At 41.3% G+C, this 18,226-nt stretch overlaps 1 protein-coding gene across 10 annotated transcripts in view; it reads left to right on the top strand.

Moving 5' to 3' along the window:
- The window catches only part of L3mbtl4 (L3MBTL4 histone methyl-lysine binding protein), a 511,181-nt gene that overhangs the window by 74,090 nt on the left and 418,865 nt on the right, over positions 1-18,226 (top strand). For all 10 annotated transcript variants that reach the window (XR_003952134.1, XM_006524417.3, XM_006524416.3 and 7 more), the window contains one exon: positions 12,462-12,563. Coding sequence is in view for 7 of the 10 variants with exons in the window: in XM_006524417.3 (XP_006524480.1) it covers positions 12,492-12,563 (72 nt within the window). In the remaining 3 variants the exon portion in view is untranslated. The remainder of the gene's footprint in view (positions 1-12,461; positions 12,564-18,226) is intronic.

Below are 18,226 nucleotides of genomic sequence, written 5' to 3' on the forward strand. Positions count from 1 at the left end.
TGAGGCTTTGTGCCCACATCATGAGAGCACTGTTCTCTGGCCTTTTGTTTTCTGTGTTTGTCTTTGTTTGTCATATGTGTCAATAGGAAGTGCCTATTATAGACTTGCCTTCTCTGTAGTACTTAGGCAATATTTCGTATTGTTATTGATACAATGAAGTGTTAATCATTCATGCATAAGTTGTCAGCATCATTCAAGTATAGCCACCTATTCATTTACTTAAACACCAACCATTTTGCTTCATTAACACTACTGGGTGGATGAATGAACCTTCGCTTGAATAACATTTTGGAACTGCTAAGAAATCAGGGTACTGGCTGTGTATTTACATTTGATATTTTAATGGTAAGTTCACCTTCCATTCTGTACAGTATCTTCTCTGTTCCTTCTCTGTCTGTCTTGCTGGATATAGTTTCCCTCCTGAGAACTGCCAACTCAGAACAAGTCATGATTTTTAATTGATGTGCACTGCATTTCTTACTCATGGAGTATCACGTAGGTTTTTGTTTAAACTTGGATATTTGGGGGAACAGACAGTGGTGGCATATTGCAAAGCTTCTGTAGGGCAAATGATACTGTCAATAAGACAAAAAGGCCACCAACAGATTGCGAAAGAATTTTTGCCAATCCTAAATCTGATAAGGGACTAATATCCAATATAAACAAAGAGCTCAAGAAACTGAAATCCAGAAATTCAAATAACCCCGTTAAAAATCAGGTGCAGAGCTAAACAAAGAATTCTCAACTGAGGAATACCAAAGGGCTGAGAAGCACTTAAAAAAAATGTTCAACATCCTTAATCATCAGGGAAATGCAAATCGAAACAACCCCGAGATTCCACCTCACACCAGTCAGAATGGCTAGAATCAAAAATTCAGGTGACAGCAGATGCTGGCGAGGATGTGGAGAAAGAGGAACACTGTTCCATTGTTGGTGGGATTGCAAGCTTGAACAACCACTCTGGAAATCAGTCTGGCGGTTCCTTAGAAGTAATAGCTCTCCTGGGCATATATACCCAGAAGATGTTCCAACCAGTAAGAAGGACACACACTCCACTATGTTCATAGCAGTCTTAAATAGCCAGAAGCTGGAAAGAACCCAGATGTTCCTCCACAGAGGAATGTGGGTACATTTACACAGTGGAGTACTACTCAGCTATCAAAAACAATGAATTTATGAAATTCTTGGGCAAATGGATGTATCTGGAGGATATCATCCTGAGTGAGGTAACCCAAACACAAAAGAAGTCACTTGATATGCATTCACTGATAAGTGGATATTAGCCCAGAAACCTAGAATACCCAAGATACAACTTCCAAAACACAAGAAAATCAAGAAGGAAGGCCAACGCATGGATACTTCATTCCTCCCTAGAATATGGAATAAAATATCCATGGAAGGAGTTGCAGAGATGAAGTTTGGAGCTAAGATGAAAGGATGGACCATCCAGAGACTGCCCCACCCAGGGATCCATCTCATAATCAGCCATCAAACAGAGACATTATTGCATATGCGAGCAAGATTTTGCTGAAGGGACCCTGATATAGCTGTCTCCAGTGAGGCTTTGCCAGTGCCTGGCAAATACAGAAGTGGATGCTCACAGTCATCTATAGGATGGAACACAGGGCCCCCAATATAGGAGCTAGAGAAAGTACCCAAGAGCTGAAGGAGTCTATAGGTGGACCAACAATATGAACTAATCAGTACCCCCAGAGCTCATGTCTCTAGCTGCATATGTAGCAGAAGATGGCATAGTCAGCCATTATTGGGAAGAAAGGCCCCTTGGTCTGGCAAACTTTATATGCCCCAGTACAGGGGAATGCCAGGGCCAAGAAGTGGGAGTGGGTGGGTAGGGGAGCGGGGTGGGGGGAGGGTATAGAGGACTTTTGGGATAGCATTTGAAATGTAAATGAAGAAAATATCTAATAAAAATGTGGGGAAAAAGAAAGAAAGAAAGAAAGAAAGAAAGAAAGGAAGGAAGGAAGGAAGGAAGGAAGAAAGAAAGAAAGAAAGAAAGAAAGAAAGAAAGAAAGAAAGAAAGAAAGAAAGAAAGTGGTAGCATTACTATTGAATACCATGATGTGAGGCAGGAAATAGGCCTTGCACATGAGATCCCAGGTGTGTGTCCCATGCAGTGCCCCTGGGTAACATAGGTTATCCCAGGCAAGTAGCACCATGTGCATCCCCCTTCTGGGATTTTTGAAGCAGCATGCTTATGTTTCATAAAGTACCTCTTGACCATAGAGATGATAACCACTGAGCCTAGCAGCACCTAAATATGGATATTAATCTGATCTGAAAAGCTGGAGATGTCAAGATGCCTTCTCAGTGAAATCCTGATTTGTCCTCATAAGTAAAAGGGTTAGGATGACAATTGTCTCCAGTGTGTGGCTCGGAGCTCCCAATGTGAGGTGAAGGTATCTGATGACCAACTGAGATAATAACTAAGTACTTCTAGTTTTTCCACTGAATATAGGTACTCTTTATATATTCACATTTCTCACTGTTTAAAATACAAAACATTATAATTTTTCCATTTTCAGGTAAGAGCTCCAGTTCACCTTGTGTGGGAGAGACGGAGCTTGGGTTTAGAACATCCACTGTGGAGCTCAGACGGGTCATCACTTGCCATTCCTTCCTTTTGAGAATCTGCTTTATGATCGTATATCACACTTTATTGACTATTTTTTACATTTTTTATTACGTATTTTCCTCATTTACATTTACAATGCTATCCCAAAAGTCCCCCAGACCCTCCCCCCCCACTCCGCTACCCACCCATTCAGACTTTTTGAGCATGGCGTTCCCCTGTACTGGGCCATATAAAGTTTGCATGTCCAATGGGCCTCTCTTTCCAGTGATGGCCGACTAGGCCATCTTTTGATACATATGCAGCTAGAGACAGGAGCTCCGGGGTACTGGTTAGTTCATATTGTTGTTCCACCTATAGGGTTACAGATCCCCCCAGCTCCTTGGGTACTTTCTCTAGCTCCTCCATTGGGGGCCCTGTAATCCATCCAATAACTGTCTGTGAGCAACCACTTCTGTGTTTGCTAGGCTCCAGCATAGTCTTACAAGAGACAGCTATATCAGGGTCCTTTCAGCAAAATCTTGCTAGTGTATGCAATGGTGTCATCTTTTGGAGGCTAATTATGGGATGGATCCCTGGATATGGCAGACTCTAGATGGTCCATCCTTTTGTCTCAGCTCCAAACTTTGTCTCTGTGACTCCTTCCATGGGTGATTGTTTCTAATTCTAAGAAGGGGCAAAGTGTCCACACTTTGGTCTTCTTTCTTCTTCAGTTTCATGTGTTTTGCAAATTGTATCTTATATCTTGGGTATAACGATATGAGTACATATCATTTGAGTTCTTTTGTGATTGTGTTACCTCACTCAGGATGATGCCCTCCAGGTCCAACCATTTGCCTAGGAATTTCATAAATTCATTCCTTTGAATAGCTGAGTAGTACTCCATTGTGTAAATGTACCACATTTTTTGTATCCATTCCTCTGTTGAGGGGTATCTGGGTTCTTTCCAGCTTCTGGCTATTATAAATAAGGCTGCTTTGAACATAGTGGATCATGTGTCCTTCTTACTGGTTGGAACATCTTCTGGATATATGCCCAGGAGAGATATTGCAGGATCTGCCGGTAGTACTATGTCCAATTTTCTGAGGAACCGCCAGACTAATTTCCAGAGTGGTTGTACAAGCCTGCAATCCCACCAACGATGGAGGAGTGTTCCTCTTTCTCCACATCCACGCCAGCATCTGCTGTCACCTGAATTTTTGATCTCAGCCATTCTGACTGGTGTGAGATGGAATCTCAGGGTTGTTTTTATTTGCATTTCTCTGATGATTAAGGATGTTGAGCATTTTTTCAGGTGCTTCTCAGCCATTCCGTATTCCTCAGGTGAAAATTCTTTGTTTAGCTCTGAGCCCCATTTTTTAATGGGGTTATTTGATTTTGTGGAGTCCACCTTCTTGAATTCTTTATATATATTGGATATTAGTCCCCTATCTGATTTAGGATAGGTAAAGATCCTTTCCCAATCTGTTGGTGGTCTTTTTGTCTTATGGACAGTGTCTTTTGCCTTGCAGAAGCTTTGCAGTTTCATGAGGTCCCATTTGTCAATTCTTGATCTCCATTTGTCAATTCTCGATCTTACAGCACAAGCCATTGCTGTTCTATTCAGAAATTTTCCCTCTGTGCCCATATCTTTGGGGCTTTTCCCCACTTTCTCCTCTATAAGATTCAATGTCTCTGGTTTTATGTGGAGTTCCTTGATCCAGTTAGATTTGACCTTAGTATAAGGAGATAGGAATGGATCAATTCACATTTTTCTACATGATAACCACCAGTTGTGCCAGCACCATTTGTTGAAAAGGCTGTCTTTCTTCCACTGGATGGTTTTAGCTCCCTTATCGAAGATCAAGTGACCATAGGTGTGTAGGTTCATTTCTGGGTCTTCAATTCTGTTCCATTGGTCTACTTGTCTGTCACTATACCAGTACCATGCAGTTTTTATCACAATTGCTCTGTAATAAAGCTTTAGGTTAGGCATGGTGATTCCACCAGAGGTTCTTTTATCCTTGAGAAGACTTTTTGCTATCCTAGGTTTTTTTTTTGTTATTCCAGATGAGTTTGCAGAATGCTCTTTCTAATTTGTTGAAGTATTGAGTTGGAATTTTGATGGGGATTGCATTGAATCTGTAGATTGCTTTTGGCAAGATAGCCATTTTTACTATATTGATCCTGCCAATCCATGATCATGGGAGATCTTTCCATCTTCTGAGATCTTCTTTAATTTCTTTCTTCAGAGACTTGAAGTTCTTATCATACAGATCTTTCACTTACTTACTTAGAGTCAAGCCAAGGTATTTTATATTATTTGTGACTATTGAGAAGGGTGTATTTTCTCTAATTTCTTTCTCAGCCTATTTATCTTTTGTGTACAGAAAGGCCATTGACTTGTTTGAGTTAATTTTATATCCAGCTACTTCACCGAAGCTGTTTATCAGGTTTAGGAGTTCTCTGGTGGAATTTTTACGGTCACTTATATATACTATCATATCATCTGCCAAAAGTGATATTTTGACTTCCTCTTTTCCAATTTGTATACCCTTGATCTCCTTTTGTTGTCGAATTGCTCTGGCTAATACTTCAAGTACTATTTTGAATAGGTAGGGAGACAGTGGGCAGCCTTGTCTAGTCCCTGATTTTAGTGGGATTGCTTCCAGCTTCTCACCATTTACTTTGACATTGGCTACTGGTTTGCTGTAGATTGCTTTTATCATGTTTAGGTATGGTCCTTGAATTCCTGATCTTTCCAAGACTTTTATCATGAATGGGTGTTGGATTTTGTCAAATGCTTTCTCCGCATCTAGCAAGATGATCATGTGGTTTTTGTCTTTGAGTTTGTTTATATAATGGATTACGTTGATGGATTTCCATATATTAAACCATCCCTGCATACCTGGAATAAAACCTACTTGGTCAGGATGAATGATTGCTTTAATGTGTTTTAGGATTCGGTTAGTGAGAATTTTATTGAGTATCATTGCATCGATATTTATAAGGGAAATTGGTCTGAAGTTCTCTATCTTTGTTGGATCTTTCTGTGGTTGAGGTATCAGAGTAATTGTGGCTTCATAGAATGAGTTGGGTAGAGTATCTTCTACTTCCGTTTTGTGGAATAGTTTGTGCAGAACTGGAATTAGATCTTCTTTGAAGGTCTGATAGAACTCTGCAGTAAACCCATCTGGTCCTGTTTTTTTTTGTTTTGTTTTGTTTTTTGTTTTGGCTGGGAGACTATTAATGACTACTCCTATTTCTTTAGGGGATACGGGACTGTTTTGATTGTTAACTTGATCCTGATTTAACTTTGGTACCTGGTATCTTTCTAGAAATTTGTCCATTTTGTCCAGGTTTTCCAGTTTTCTTGAGTATAGCCTTTTGTAGAAGGATCTGATGGTGTTTTGGATTTCTTCAGGATCTGTTGTTATTTCTCCCTTTTCATTTCTGATTTTGTTAATTAGGATGCTGTCCATGTGCACTCTAGTGAGTCTAGCTAAGGGTTTATCTATCTTGTTGATTTTCTCAAAGAACCAGCTCCTCAATTGGTTGATTCTTTGAATAGTTCTTCTTGTTTCCACTTGGTTGATTTCACCCCTGAGTTTGATTATTTCCTGCTGTCTACTCCTCTTGGGTGAATTTTCTTCCTTTTTTTCTAGAGCTTTTAGATGTGTTGTCAAGCTGCTAGTGTGTGCTCTCTCTAGTTTCTTTTTGGAGGCACTCCGAGCTATGAGTTGCCCTCTTAGAAATGCTTTCATTGTGTCCCATAAGTTTGGGTATGTTGTGGCTTCATTTTCATTAAACTCTAAAAAGTCTTTAATTTCTTTCTTTATTCCTTCCTTGACCAAGGTATCATTGAGAAGATTGTTGTTCAGTTTCCACGTGAATGTTGGCTTTCCATTATTTATGTTGTTATTGAAGATCAGCCTTTGTCCATGGTGGTCTGATAGGATGCATGGGACAATTTCAATATTTTTGTATCTGTTGAGGCCTGTTTTGTCACCAATTATATGGTCAATTTTGGAGAAGGTACCATGGGGTGCTGAGAAGAAGGTATATCCTTTTGTTTTAGGATAAAATGTTCTGTAGATATCTGTTAAGTCCATATGTTTCATAACTTCTGTTAGTTTCACTGTGTCCCTGTTTAGTTTCTGTTTCCACGATCTGTCCATTGATGAAAGTGGTGTGTTGAAGTATCCCACTATTATTGTGTGAGGTGCAATGTGTGCTTTGAGCTTTACTAAAGTGTCTTTAATGAATATGGATGCCCTTACATTTGGAGCATAGATATTCAGAATTGATAGTTCCTCTTGGAGGATTTTACCTTTGATGAGTATGAAGTGTCACTCCTTGTCTTTTTTGATAACTTTGGGTTGGAAGTCAATTTTTTTTTTGATATTAGAATGGCTACTTAAGCTTTTTTCTTCAGACCATTTGCTTGGAAAATTGTTTTCCAGCCATTCACTCTGAGGTAGTGTCTGTTTTTTTCCTTGAGATGGGTTTCCTGTAAGCAGCAGAATGTTGGGTCCTGTTTGTGTAGCCAGTCTGTTAGTCTATGTCTTTTTATTGGGGAATTGAGTCCATTGATATTAAGAGATAGCAAGGAAAAGTAATTGTTGCTTCCTTTATTTTTGTTGTTAGAGTTGGCATTCTTTTCTTGTGGCTGTCTTCTTTTTGGTTTGTTGAGGGATTACTTTCTTGCTTTTTCTAGGGCATGATTTCTGTCCTTCTATTGTTTTTTTCTTCTGCTATTATCCTTTGAAGGGCTAGATTCGTGGAAAGATAATGTGTGAATTTGGTTTTGTTGTGGAATACTTTGGTTTCTCCATCTATTGTAATTGAGAGTTTGGCCAGGTATAGTAGCCTGGACTGTCATTTGTGTTCTCTTAGTGTCTGTATAACATCTGTCCAGGCTCTTCTGGCTTTCATAGTCTCTGGTGAAAAGTCTGGTGTAATTCTGATAGGCCTGCTTTATATGTTACTTGACCTTTCTCCCTTACTGCTTTTAATATTCTCTCTTTATTTAGTGCATTTGTTTTTCTGATTATTATGTGTCAGGAGGAATTTCTTTTCTGGTACAGTCTATTTGGAATTCTGTAGGCTTTTTGTATGTTCATGGGCATGTCATTCTTTAGGTTTGGGAAGTTTTCTTCTATAATTTTGTTGAAGATGTTTGCTGGCCCTTTAAGTTGAAAAATCTTCATTCTCATCAACTCCTATTATCCGTAGTTTTGGTCCTCTCATTGTTTCCTGGATTTCCTGTATGTTTTGAGTTAGGATATTTTTGTGTTTTGTATTTTCTTTGATTGTTGTGCTGATGTTCTCTATGGAATCTTCTGCACCCGAGATTCTCTCTTCCATCTCTTGTATTCTGTTGCTGATGCTCGCATCTATGGTTCCAGATTTCTTTCCTAGGGTTTCTATCTCCAGCTTTGCCTCACTTTGGGTTTTCTTTATTGTGTCTACTTCCCTTTTTATGTCTTGGATGGTTTTATTCAATTCCATCACCTCTTTGGTCGTGTTTTCCTGCAATTCTTTAAGAAATTTTTGTGTTTCCTCTTTAAGGTCTTGTACCTGTTTAGCTCTGTTCTCCTGGATTTCTTTAAATGAGTTATTAAAGTCCTTCTTGATGTCCTCTACCATCATCATGAGATATGCTTTTAAATCCGGGTCTAGCTTTTCTGGTGTGTTGGGGTGCCCATGACTAGGTGGGGTGGGAGTGCTGCATTATGATGATGGTGAGTGGTCTTGATTTTTGTTAGTAGGATTCTTACATTTGCCTTTTGCCATCTGGTAATCTCTGAAGCTAGTTGTTATAGTTGTCTCTGGTTAGAGTTTATTCCTCAGGTGATTAAGTTAGCCTCTATCAGCAGACCTGGGAGACTAGCTCTCTCCTTAGTTTCAGTGGTCAGAGTACTCTCTGCAGGCAAGCTCTCCTCTTGCAGGGAAGGTGCCCAGATATCTTGTTTTCGAACCTGCCTCCTGGCAGAAGTTGTGTTCCACTTACCAGAGGTCTTAAGATCCCGTGGAGGGTCCTGTGTGGGTTCTTGCAGGTGTCCGGAGACTGCGAGGGCAAGGAACCCCAGTGCTGGAGTGGACTGGAAGGGACTTGTGCCCCTGATCAGGCCAGGTTATCTCCTTCCCTAGTTAATGCAGTCTCAGGTCCCGCGAGATCGGATTGGAGCAGACACTGTGTTTCACTCACCAGAGGTCTTAAAATCCCATGGGGGATCCTGTGTGGGTCCTTGAGGGTGTCGGGAGACTCCACAGGCAAGGAACCCTGGTGCTGGAGTGGACCAGAAGGGACTTGAGCCCCTGATCAGGCCTTTATTGACTTTTAACAAGTTTTTATTTCTTTAAAACTAATGAAGGAGACTCTGGGTAATGTGCACAATGACTAGTGTGCTATTTTGGACCCATTAGGCATAGGCCATTATCAGGGGTGATCAGAATGTTCCACATAGTTAGGTGCTGTGCCGAGAACATCGTTAGGTTCTGTCAAAAGTAATGTTCTGTTTTGTTTTGTTTTGTTTTTTTTATTTTTGTTTTTGTTGTTTTTTGTTTTGTTTTGTTTTTGTTTTGACTTGGACAATTTTGAGACTTGAATTCCTAAATGGGTATGTATACCATCTCCGTAGTAAGTCTGTCTGTGAGAGTGCCTGAAAGTCCGTCAAACTACCATTACCTTTTTGTCATTCATCTTCTATATTTGATGTTATTTTATATTGATCCTTTTACTTTTTGGAACAAAATATATTGGTTCTTAGGCACCTTATATATTAATGCTGTATTATTTCTCTTTTTTTCAAATTTTTATTAGATAATTTCTTTATTTACATTTCAAATGCCATCCTGAAAGTCCCCTATACCACTTCCTCCTCCCCCTGCCCTACTCCCCTACCCACCCACTCCCACTTCTTGGCCCTGGCATTCCCCTGTACTGGGGCATATAAAGTTATTTCTAAGTTTAAAGGAAATTCAACTTTTTGTCAAATTTTATTTTGAAAAGCCTTATTATAGAAGCTTTTATTTTTGTCCCTGACATAATAAAAATTCAGACTTCTACATTTTACACAAATCAGGGCTACTGAGATAATTACCAAGGATTAGCAAGGCATATCACCTTGTTTATAAGGAGAGATGTCAGTAGCAGATGATTTCTGTTTGACAAGCTGGGGATGTTATTTACAATAAAAGGCACATCAGCCTTGCCAAGGCTTATGTCTGGTGTAGTGATAATCTGCTAAAGGCACTCTGTCTAAGCTGTTCATTTGCATAGATGTTCACAATATTACTTGGAGCTAGGCGTGATGAATTATATTTACATCTTACCAAATGAATGAAATGATATCGAATTTACTAGGTAGGTGCCTGTCTTAAGAGCACCCTGACTAATAGCAAATGGTTGTGAGAAGTGGGTTCCTTTGTTTGCTTTTGATTGTTTTGTTTTGGGCTGTGTGTGTGTATGTGTGTGTGTGTGTGTGTGTGTGTGTGTGTGTGTGTGTGCATTAAGGAAAAGAGACAGGAGTTGAGTTTGAAATGATACTCACTCTAGTCACACAGGATTCTAGAAGGAATAATATTTGCATCTGAGACTGACAGCCATTTGAGTAAGGGCTGTGAGGCTCTGCTCTAATGCAGTTAAATGCATTCAGTTAAAGCTAACAAAAACATACCCAGAATCTTCTGTAAGCCAGGTATAATTTGGGTAATGGAAAATACGGATGGGCAGATCTCCATCTGTACGATCAGGTTGTAGCTTCACAAGGGAGGAAATAAAAAACAAAAAACCAAAACAATGTAGCCTGAAGTATTAGATGCTGTGTCAAAGGGCATGCACACTAACCATGCCGTGTAGACAAAGCCTTGCAAGATCCATTTGAGACAGGAAGTAATCAAAGAAGGCTTTTTTTCTCCTGAAGGATCTGAAGTCTCTTTAGTTGACTTATGAAGGATGGGTAAGTAGTGGCAGATGGAAAAAGGCAATGTGTGGGAGGTGGGAGGTATCCCAAGGATGGGGGGTCAGCAGAAGGCAGGACAAAGTAAGTGCACACTGTGTTGGGAAGAACTATGAAATCATTATGTTGAGGGAAACATCACATTAAAGCTTGACAGCGTTCACACACAAGATGAGAATTCAAGAAACATTCAATGGATTCAAAGACAGCAAAACCTGGAAACTGTGGACTAAGGGAAGAAACAATAACTCTTGCAAATCTATGGCTCAGGCAAGACCAGAGCTGTGATTAGCCCCAAGCATGACATAGTTCAAAAGGATGTGTTTTCTTCTGTGTGGATCAAGTACAGGGAGCAGCTTGACAGTGTGTGCTGAGCACAGCTGGATCCCAGCTTCTGCCCACTGGCCTGCTGCTGTCTGGCCGTGCACAGCATAAAAGCTGTGATGGCAGATTTGGGTAGAGGAGACATGAGAGCTTTTGAGGGGGAAACAATGAGCTGGGCTGTATTCTAAGTTTGTCAAAGACAAGTAAATTTGTCTTAGGACTATCCATTTCCTCAGTACTGTATGTCAGTTGTTAAATATCAGTAAGTAGATTTCAGAATGGCACCTTCTGTGGTATATGGATAGTATAGGAGCTTGCTTTTCAGATAGTTGCCCTTGCTAGGAAAAAAAAAACTCATTTCAAATAATTCTGCCCAACATGTTGTCTGCTTTATGCTAACATGCTGAAGAACTGTCCTGCTAATTGAACTGGTAATACATTAATCTCGAGTCCTCTATTTTAGAGTGCTGAGCAGTTTCTGGTATCCCCCTGCCATGGCTATTGTGCATACTCAGCCTCTGTGAGTACAGAGGCTGCCAAAATAGCAATAATCCTCATTGGCCACCTAAGCAAAGAAATGAACAATAACATTTATCATAAATAAGGCCAAACACAACAATAAATATTTCCTTATATTCTAGGTAAGATATTTATATATCTAAATTCTAAATAGGAAATGAAATCTAGCACCCTTTCCATTATTACATCATTATATTAAAGGCTTAACAACCAATAGTATAATTTCATCAGCAACTCATTATAGAAAATACAATTGTAAGTCTTTGCATTAGTCGGATTCTTTATTCTATATTAAAATACCTGAAACTGGACATGTTTTCCCCTGTCTATTTATTTATTCACTTTACATCCTGATCACAGTCTCCCCCTCCCCCCAGTCCTCCCCCACAGCCCCTCCTTCCATCCCCCTTCTCCTCCTCTGGGAACGGGGAAGCCCTCCCATAAGGTACTAAGCTACCCTGGCACATCAAGTCACTGCAGGACAAGGTACATCCTGCCTGAACCTAGACAAGGCAGCCCAGTTAGAGGACCAGGATCCACAGGCAGGCAACAGAGTTAGGGATAACCCTTGCTTTAGTTTTTGGGGTAGCTGTTTGAAGACCAAGCTGCACATCTGCTACATATGTTCAGGAGGTGGGGGCCTAGGTCCAGTCCATGTATGCTTGCTCTTTGGTTGGTGAGTCAGTCTATGGGAGCCTCCAAGTGTCCAAGTTAGTTGACTCTGTTGGTCTTCCTATGGAGTTCCTATCTGGTTCTAAAGGTTTATTTAGCTTACAGTTCTGGGATTTGAGGGCATGGTCTGGCATCAGTTTGGCTTTAGAGGAGCTCTCAGGACAGGCAGCAACATAATGTTGGGCTGATTCAGGGAGCCAGAGACCTCACAGCAGGACAAAAAGCCAGGCCTTTTTATGAAATCTCTAGAACTGTGGCTCAAGTAAACTTGATAAACTGTGTTTTTAAAGGCTTCCTCCACACGAACATTCACAGGACAAACTCAAGCTATTCAGCAGCCTGGGGTTTCTTTGCTCTTGTACTTGAGAAAGGGGAGAACTCCCTCCAGTGTTTACCATGCCACTGTTTTGCAGAAAACGCAGCCAGGGAGCTCTGAAGTGGAGATGAGACAACCTAACCGGAAGAGGAAGCTCAGCCTAGAGTCTACAGAGCGCATGAATCAGGACAGATGCACGGTAAGATGTGTCAGCCTCTGGATCTGTCCTGCTAATAGCTGATCACTGCTGAAATGCACTGGAGTGACCCTACTGCTGTGACTATACCTGAGGGATGCTTCTAGACACTCAAAACTACTTGCCCATGGTTGGATTTTAAGCATATTATTCTAGAGTATAAGTGTCTTAAAGTCTGGTATATTTTAAATAGCAATCTTATATTTTCTTGCTTTGCTTTTGAATTGATACATTAAAATATAAAAATTATATATCGTATCATGTTGTTTTGACATTGTTTATTGTTTAGGTCAAGTTAAACATATCTGTCTATTCAGATATTTCTTGTTTCACATGCAAATACTCAATGTTAATGTCAATGATGTTAATGTGTGCATGTGTGCATGTGTACAGAGGGCAACTTAAGGTGTTTTTCCTTAGATATCTCTGCCCCCATATTTTGCTTGAGAGAGTATCTTAGTCACTTGTTCTATTGTTGGGAAGAGATGCCATGACCATGGCAATGCTTAAAAAGGAAAACTTTTAATTGGGGGCTGGCCTACAGTTCAGATGATTAATCCATTGTCATCCTAGAGGGAAGCATGGTGGTATGCAGGCAGGCATAGTGCTGAAAGTAGCTGAGAATTCTATGACTGGATCCATCGATGGCAAGCAGAGAAAGAGAAGGAGAGGGAGGAGAGGGGAGGGGGAGGAGAGGGGGAGGGAGGAGAGGGAGCGGGAGAGGGAGAGAGGGAGAGGGAGAGGGAGAGAGGGGAGAGGAAGAGGGAGAGGGAGGAAGAGAGAGGGAGAGAAAGAAAGAAAGAGAGAAAGAAAGAAATAAAGAAAAGGAGGAGGAGGAGGAGGAGGAGGAGGAGGAGGAGGAGGAGGAGGAGGAGGAGGAGGAGAGGCCTGGCTTGAGCATTTGAAATCCAGAGCCTATCTTTAGTTACACTGTTCCTGCAACAAGGCCACACCTCTAATCCATATTAAGTAGTGTCACTCCACAGTGCCCAAGCATTCAAATCTTTGAGCCTATGTGGAGCATTCTTATTCAAACCATCACAGACAGGGTCTCTCATTGGTCTGGAATTTCACAAGGTAGGGTCAGCTAGCTGGCCAATGAGCTCCAGTGATCAACCTTTTCCATCTCCCTTGTCACTCTCACTGGAACTTGAAGCCTTTGCACCATACACAGTTTTTTGTCTGGGTTCTTGTGGTTTTTAAGGCAGGTAGTTTACCAAATGAGCCAGCCTCCCTTGTCCCATTGGTTGTCTTGTTGGGTCAAAACTTTCAATCTCCTTTTTGTTCAATCTTTGGGATGTCTATTTCCTTTTCTGTAGAGACCCTATGTACAGTGCTGCCCCAGAGCTTTTTCCTAAGCATCCTAATGGTACTTAAACCCCAGGCATCAGCTGTTCTAACCACTGTTCTTCTTTCTAGTCCTTCCAGGGTCTGGTAACTACTGTTTTTATCTTAACTTCTTTGGAGGACACATGGTGTCCTTTTTGTTCCCAAGTTATTTAAGACAGTACACTGTTGGTTTTCTGTTTGTTTGTTTTACAAAGATGTATGCAGAATGGACATTATCAAGAAAAGGTATGGAGATGATTGACACTAAAAGTTTTATCAGAGATCTCCAGAGAAGCACCGCTAACAGGATGTCTGTCCATCCCTCCACCCATCTTTCTGTCTGTCTCAAAACCCATGTAGAAAGTTATTTTAAGGATTTGGCTCAAGCAATCCCAGTGGTTACCAAATAGGAAACCTGAAGAGCAGGCTGGAGGCCTGGGTAAGAGGTGATACTGAAGGCCTGAGTCCCAGGTCTGACAAGGGACAGACTTCTTCTTTCTCAGTGGGCCTTCTCAGGGACCCCCATCTTTTGAGTGATTCCTAACTAGGTCATTGGTCTAATTTGCTTTTTGTCAGTATCTACTGATTTCAGTGTTAATCACCCTTGAAGGTACTTCACAGTAAGGTGTGACCACCTGGAAGGTGTAGTGTTTGTCACTCTACTCCTGTCATGAGGCTGTTTCCTCAAGACAACTTTATGCCTAGTGGAAAGTTAAGGTAGACTGAGCATCCTGAAGCCCCCTGTTGTTGATTTTTCCCCATTATTGGCTGAGATCTCCTCACACACTTAAATTCTCTACATTTTGGCCAATTGTGAGTTTCTATATAAACCATGGCCTACTTACTGCACAGAGAGGCTTCTCTGATGAGGTCTGAGAGTTCACCTATCTAATGGGTAGAGAGAGGTGAACATAGAGAGCAGGTTGATGACACCATTGCATACACTAGCAAGTGTGTGGTGCAAGGACCGTGATATAGCTGTCTCTTGTGAGACTAGGCCGGGGCCTAGCAAACACAGAAGTGGATGCTCACAGTCAACTATTGGATGGATCACAGGGCCCCCAATGGAGGAGCTAGAGAAAGTATCCAAGGACCTAAAGAGATCTGCAACCCTGTAGGTGCAACATTATGAACTAACCAGTACCCCGGAGCTCTTGACTCTAGCTGCATATGTATCAAAAGATGGCCTAGTCGGCCATCACTGGAAAGAGATGCCCATTGGACAGGCAAACTTTATATGCCTCAGTACAGGGGAACGCCAGGGCCAAAAAATGGGAATGGGGGGAATGGGTGGGTAGGGGAGTGGGGGGGGGGGAGGGTGTGGGGGACTTTTGGGATAGCATTGGAAATGTAATTGAGGAAAATGTCTAAAAAAAAAAAAAAAAAAAAAAAAACCAGAAAAGTGGTAGCTGGTTCACCGCTGGAGCCTGTGAACTCCCCAATCATAGATTATTGATTAAATTTACAGTGCCAGGTATGTGTCTCCTCCTGTGGGGTAGGTCTGAAATCCAAGCAGAGAGCAATTGTTTAAAATTCAAGCCACGATTGTATCCATGGATATATTTTGCTACACCAGTCATCACTGTTTACAGGGTTAGGGTTTTGATGACTTTCCCATCCCAGTCACCTGTAGAGTACTGCCCAGTAGTCAGCAGGAAGTTCTCTGGTCATTACCCAATTAATGCCTTGATGTCCTATGCCTAAAATATGGGGTGTCATGAGGAATGGAATATTTCTATCACTTCTGGCAGATAATCAAGAACAATAACAAGAACCTGGATTTTGGGATGGGGAGAGCATTTCTGGGATAGTTCTAATCAAAAATTTGAGCGGGGTATTCCACACTTGAAACTTGGTCTGTCTTTTCTCATTATTTCTTCTTCTTCTTCTTCTTCTTCTTCTTCTTCTTCTTCTTCTTCTTCTTCTTCTTCTTCTTCTTCTTCTTCTTCTTCTTCTTCTTCTTCTTCTTCTTCCTCCTCCTCCTCCTCCTCCTCCTCCTCCTTCTTCCTCCTTCTTCCTCCTCCTTCTTCCTCCTCCTTCCTCCTCCTTCTTCCTCCTCCTTCCTCCTCCTTCTTCCTCCTCCTTCCTCCTCCTTCTTCCTCCTCCTCCTTCCTCCTCCTCTTTCCTTTCCTTTTCCCTTTCCCCTTTCCTTTTTTCCCTTTTTCCCTTTTCCCTTTTTTCCCTTTTTCCTTTTTTCCCTTTTTCCTTTCTTCCTTTTCCCTCCCCCTCCTTCTTTCCCTTCTCCTTCCCTTCCCTTCCCTTCCCTTCCCTTCCCTTCCCTTCCCTTCCCTTCCCTTCCCTTCCCTTCCCTTCCCTTCCCTTCCCTTCCCTTCCCTTCCATTTCCCTTCTTCCCTTCCCTTCCCCTTCTTCCCCTTCTTTTCCTTCTTCCCTTCCCCTTCTTCCTTCCCCTCCCCCTTCTTCCTTCCCCTTCTTCCTTCCCCTTCCCCGTCTTCTCCTTCCCCTTCTTCTCCTTCCCCTTCCCCTTATTCCCCTTCCCATTATTCTCCTTCCCCTTCCTCTTCTTCCCCTTCCCCTTCTTCCTTCCCCTTTTCCCCTTTTCCCCTTTTCCCCTTTTCCCCTTTTCCCCTTTTCCCCTTTTCCCCTTTTCCCCTTTTCCCCTTTTCCCCTTTCCCCCTTTCCCCCTTTCCCCCTTTTCCCCTTTTCCCCTTTCCCCCTTTTCCCCTTTTCCCCTTTTCCCCTTTTCCCCTTTCCCCCTTTTCCCCCTTTCCCCTTCCCTTTTCCTTCCCCTTCCCCTTCCCCTTCCCTTCTTTTTCCTTTCCTTTCCTTTCTTTTTCTTTTATTTTTTCCTTTTCTTGAAACAGGTTTCATCTATGTAGCCCCCTGGTTGTCCTAGAACATGCTCTGTAGACCAGGATGGTTTGAACTCCAAGATCCACCTGCCTCTGCCTCCTGAGTTCTGGGATTAATGGTGTCAGCCACTACTGCCTGGCTGGGGTGCTGGATTTTTCATTTGCTGGTCTTCTGTACATTTGTAAATAGAATTTTAAAGATGTTTATTTATATTTTTGAAAATGAGTATATAGTTAAAAAAGGGCAAATACAGACAAGCACTAAGGGGAGAAATGAATTTTCTACCACACCCCTCGTACTTATTTATATTAAGTATCAAATAAAATATTTTGTGAAATATGTAACCACTGCTAATAGTTTGCTGTGTATAAGAAATAAACAAAAGGGAAAGTTAAAACCCACATCCTTTATGGATGTTTATTAATATATCACATACCCACGGTGCTTATCCTGAATTGACAAATAACTTACATGACTTAGAGCCTCATACTTGCCTTGCAAGCCCCTTACCAGGGAACTATGTTCTTAGCCCTATGGTTTTTTTTTTTTTTTTTTTTTGGCAGTTGATAAGCATACTTTGGATATCCAAGTCTGCTTATTCTTTTTGGTGGTACAAAGTGCTCATTTTGGGAATATTCCATCATTTTAAAAAAAAGATTGAATACTTGTCTTGTTGTTGTTGTTGTCTTTTATTTTTAAAAGTTAGCATAGAAGCTAACAAAGTGGTGTTATGGCATCTGCAGACATTTGTGCCAACTCCACTCTGCTCTGATTCATCCTTCCTCATGACTACCTTCTCCTGTGGTCCAGGGCACACTGTCCATCTGCCTTCATTTTCCAGACAGTTCCCTGTTCTGACTTCATGTCAGCTGTATTCTACAACCTCTGCTTTCTTCATCCTTTAGGATCTTTTTCTTCCTTCTCATGATCTTCTTTCTAGTTTTCATGCATGGACATACACATGCACACATATATGTACTCACATATGCACACACATATACACATGAATGCACTCACACATGCACACCTAGATGCACTTATACATGCACACACATACATACACACATGCATACACACACATGCACACACGAATGCAACATATATACCCATAGTTTTAAACTTAGGTCATGCATATGAATGAGCGCACAGTGATATTGGCCTTTCCCTGTCTGGCTTGTTTTCCCTCTAGCAGTTTTAAAGAGTCAGGGTTATGCTTAAGATCTCTGATCAATTTTTGAACTGACCGTTGTGTAGGATTTTAGCTAGGCATCCGGAGTCATTGTTGTAGGTGGAAATCCAAACTTTTAAGCACCATTATTTAGAAGGATGCATGCTTTGGTATGTTTGTCAAAAGTTTGGTGGTGTTAGCCAAGCAGGTTTGTTTCCTTGTCCTCTGTTCTGCTCCATTGGTCTGCGTATCTGTTTTTGTGCCAGATACCATGCTGATTTTACTATTGTAGCTTTGTGATATAATTTGAGATCAGGTACTGTGAAATCACCACCACTGTTCTTTTTGCTAAGGCTT

This window comes from Mus musculus, chromosome 17, assembly GCF_000001635.26.
Source record: "Mus musculus strain C57BL/6J chromosome 17, GRCm38.p6 C57BL/6J".
Classification (NCBI taxonomy): Eukaryota; Metazoa; Chordata; class Mammalia; order Rodentia; family Muridae; genus Mus; species Mus musculus.